Source organism: Borostomias antarcticus, assembly GCF_949987555.1.
Source record: "Borostomias antarcticus genome assembly, chromosome: 12".
Classification (NCBI taxonomy): domain Eukaryota; kingdom Metazoa; phylum Chordata; class Actinopteri; order Stomiiformes; family Stomiidae; genus Borostomias; species Borostomias antarcticus.
Genome location: NC_140245.1, coordinates 4,355,286 through 4,356,617, shown reverse-complemented (window position 1 = coordinate 4,356,617; position 1,332 = coordinate 4,355,286). Strand labels below are relative to the sequence as shown.

Here is a 1,332-nt window from a genome sequence, read left to right as displayed (position 1 = left end):
TAGTCAAAAAAAGACCAGCCCTTATTTACGACAGCCTGGTCAGTAGGTGCAAGTAAACTGCAGTAGAGAAACTGTGTTGTTGTGGTGGTCAGAAGGTGAACTAGGGCTGGAGATCAACATCCAGGTGTCTCTGAGGGGCCTTCCTTCCGGCATCACCTCCGCCCTCGCCAGGCCCAGCCCCAAGACCAGCGACGGATACGAATACTTCCTCTTCTCTGGCCGTGAGCAGAACTTACATCCCTTCCTCTGCAGCTGACGTCTTTCCTCCTGAGCCAGGGTCTTAGGTTGGCTGTAAGAAGCCAGGGTCTTAGGTTGGCTGTGAGAAGTGTGTGTCGGGATACGGCCGGGGGGGGCGGGGTTAGGAAATGTGTAATTTTTCCAGTACAGCTGCTTTACCCTCATCTCTACATTATTCTAAAACTAGGGGGAAACAAAAAAATTCCAAAATGTGAGGGGAACCCTAGTGGAGTCTATGCCCCTGCCTGGGAGTAGTAAATATATTGATTCTTTTGGTGTTGGATTGCTAAAGCCAATATTCAAAAACTTTCTACATGTCTTCCTCCTGTCCTCAGCTCAATACTTCAACGTCAAGATATCAGGTGACCTGCCATCTCTGGCCAAACCACCCAGCCACGGCGTTGCCGGGGGAACCGGTCAGCCCAAGAACTCGGTCTACAGCTGGCTGAAGTGTCCCTAGAGCTCCGGACTACAGGCGGACCACAGCGACAGCCATTACTCTCTCTCCTTCTCTCTCAATGTTTATTAGGAAAATTAAACAACTGAACAATCGCTGCTGAAACAAATACAACTTAACAACTTAAACAACTTAAATGCAATGCGTTTAACACACTCGTCATCTGGGGTAGAAAGTGAGAGAACATTCAGAAAGCGTTGTTCTTTGCCGATGACAAGGGGCTGGGTCTCAGTGCAGACTAATACACTGTGTTCGAGGTGGGGGGGTGGATGGGTCGCAGAATGATGACATCATCAGCGGAGATTTCCTCTTCCAAAATGGCCTCTTCCTGCTCGGGCGAATCCGACACCTGGTGAGGAGGGGAGGATGGAGGAGGAGAGGGAGACGGGAAGGTCAGAGGGGAGAGGTCGTGGTCACGTTTTTGTCAGCGTCTAATCCAGCCCATAGCGATAACGTCTACCATGATGTACTCCACGTGCTAAACACAACTAGTCTATCTATGCTTTAAATGTCTGTCCTCTTCTTCTTCTTTTCATACCAATAAACAGAATTTTCTGCTACCACTCTGTGTGTTTCAAGTTTTTATTCAATACTCATATGGCAGCTGGTTGAGAACTGAAATGCAAGAGCATTTACAA

The 1,332-nt window shown here is 48.4% G+C and overlaps 1 protein-coding gene across 2 annotated transcripts in view; it reads right to left on the bottom strand.

Moving 5' to 3' along the window:
* Window positions 1-798: 798 nt before the first annotated feature.
* Window positions 799-1,332, bottom strand: part of tpra (translocated promoter region a, nuclear basket protein) — a 23,049-nt gene continuing 22,515 nt past the window's right edge. For both annotated transcript variants that reach the window (XM_084446702.1, XM_084446703.1), the window contains exon 51: window positions 799-1,043. In XM_084446702.1, the coding sequence (XP_084302828.1) occupies window positions 988-1,043 (56 nt within the window). In that variant the 3' untranslated portion in view covers window positions 799-987. The remainder of the gene's footprint in view (window positions 1,044-1,332) is intronic.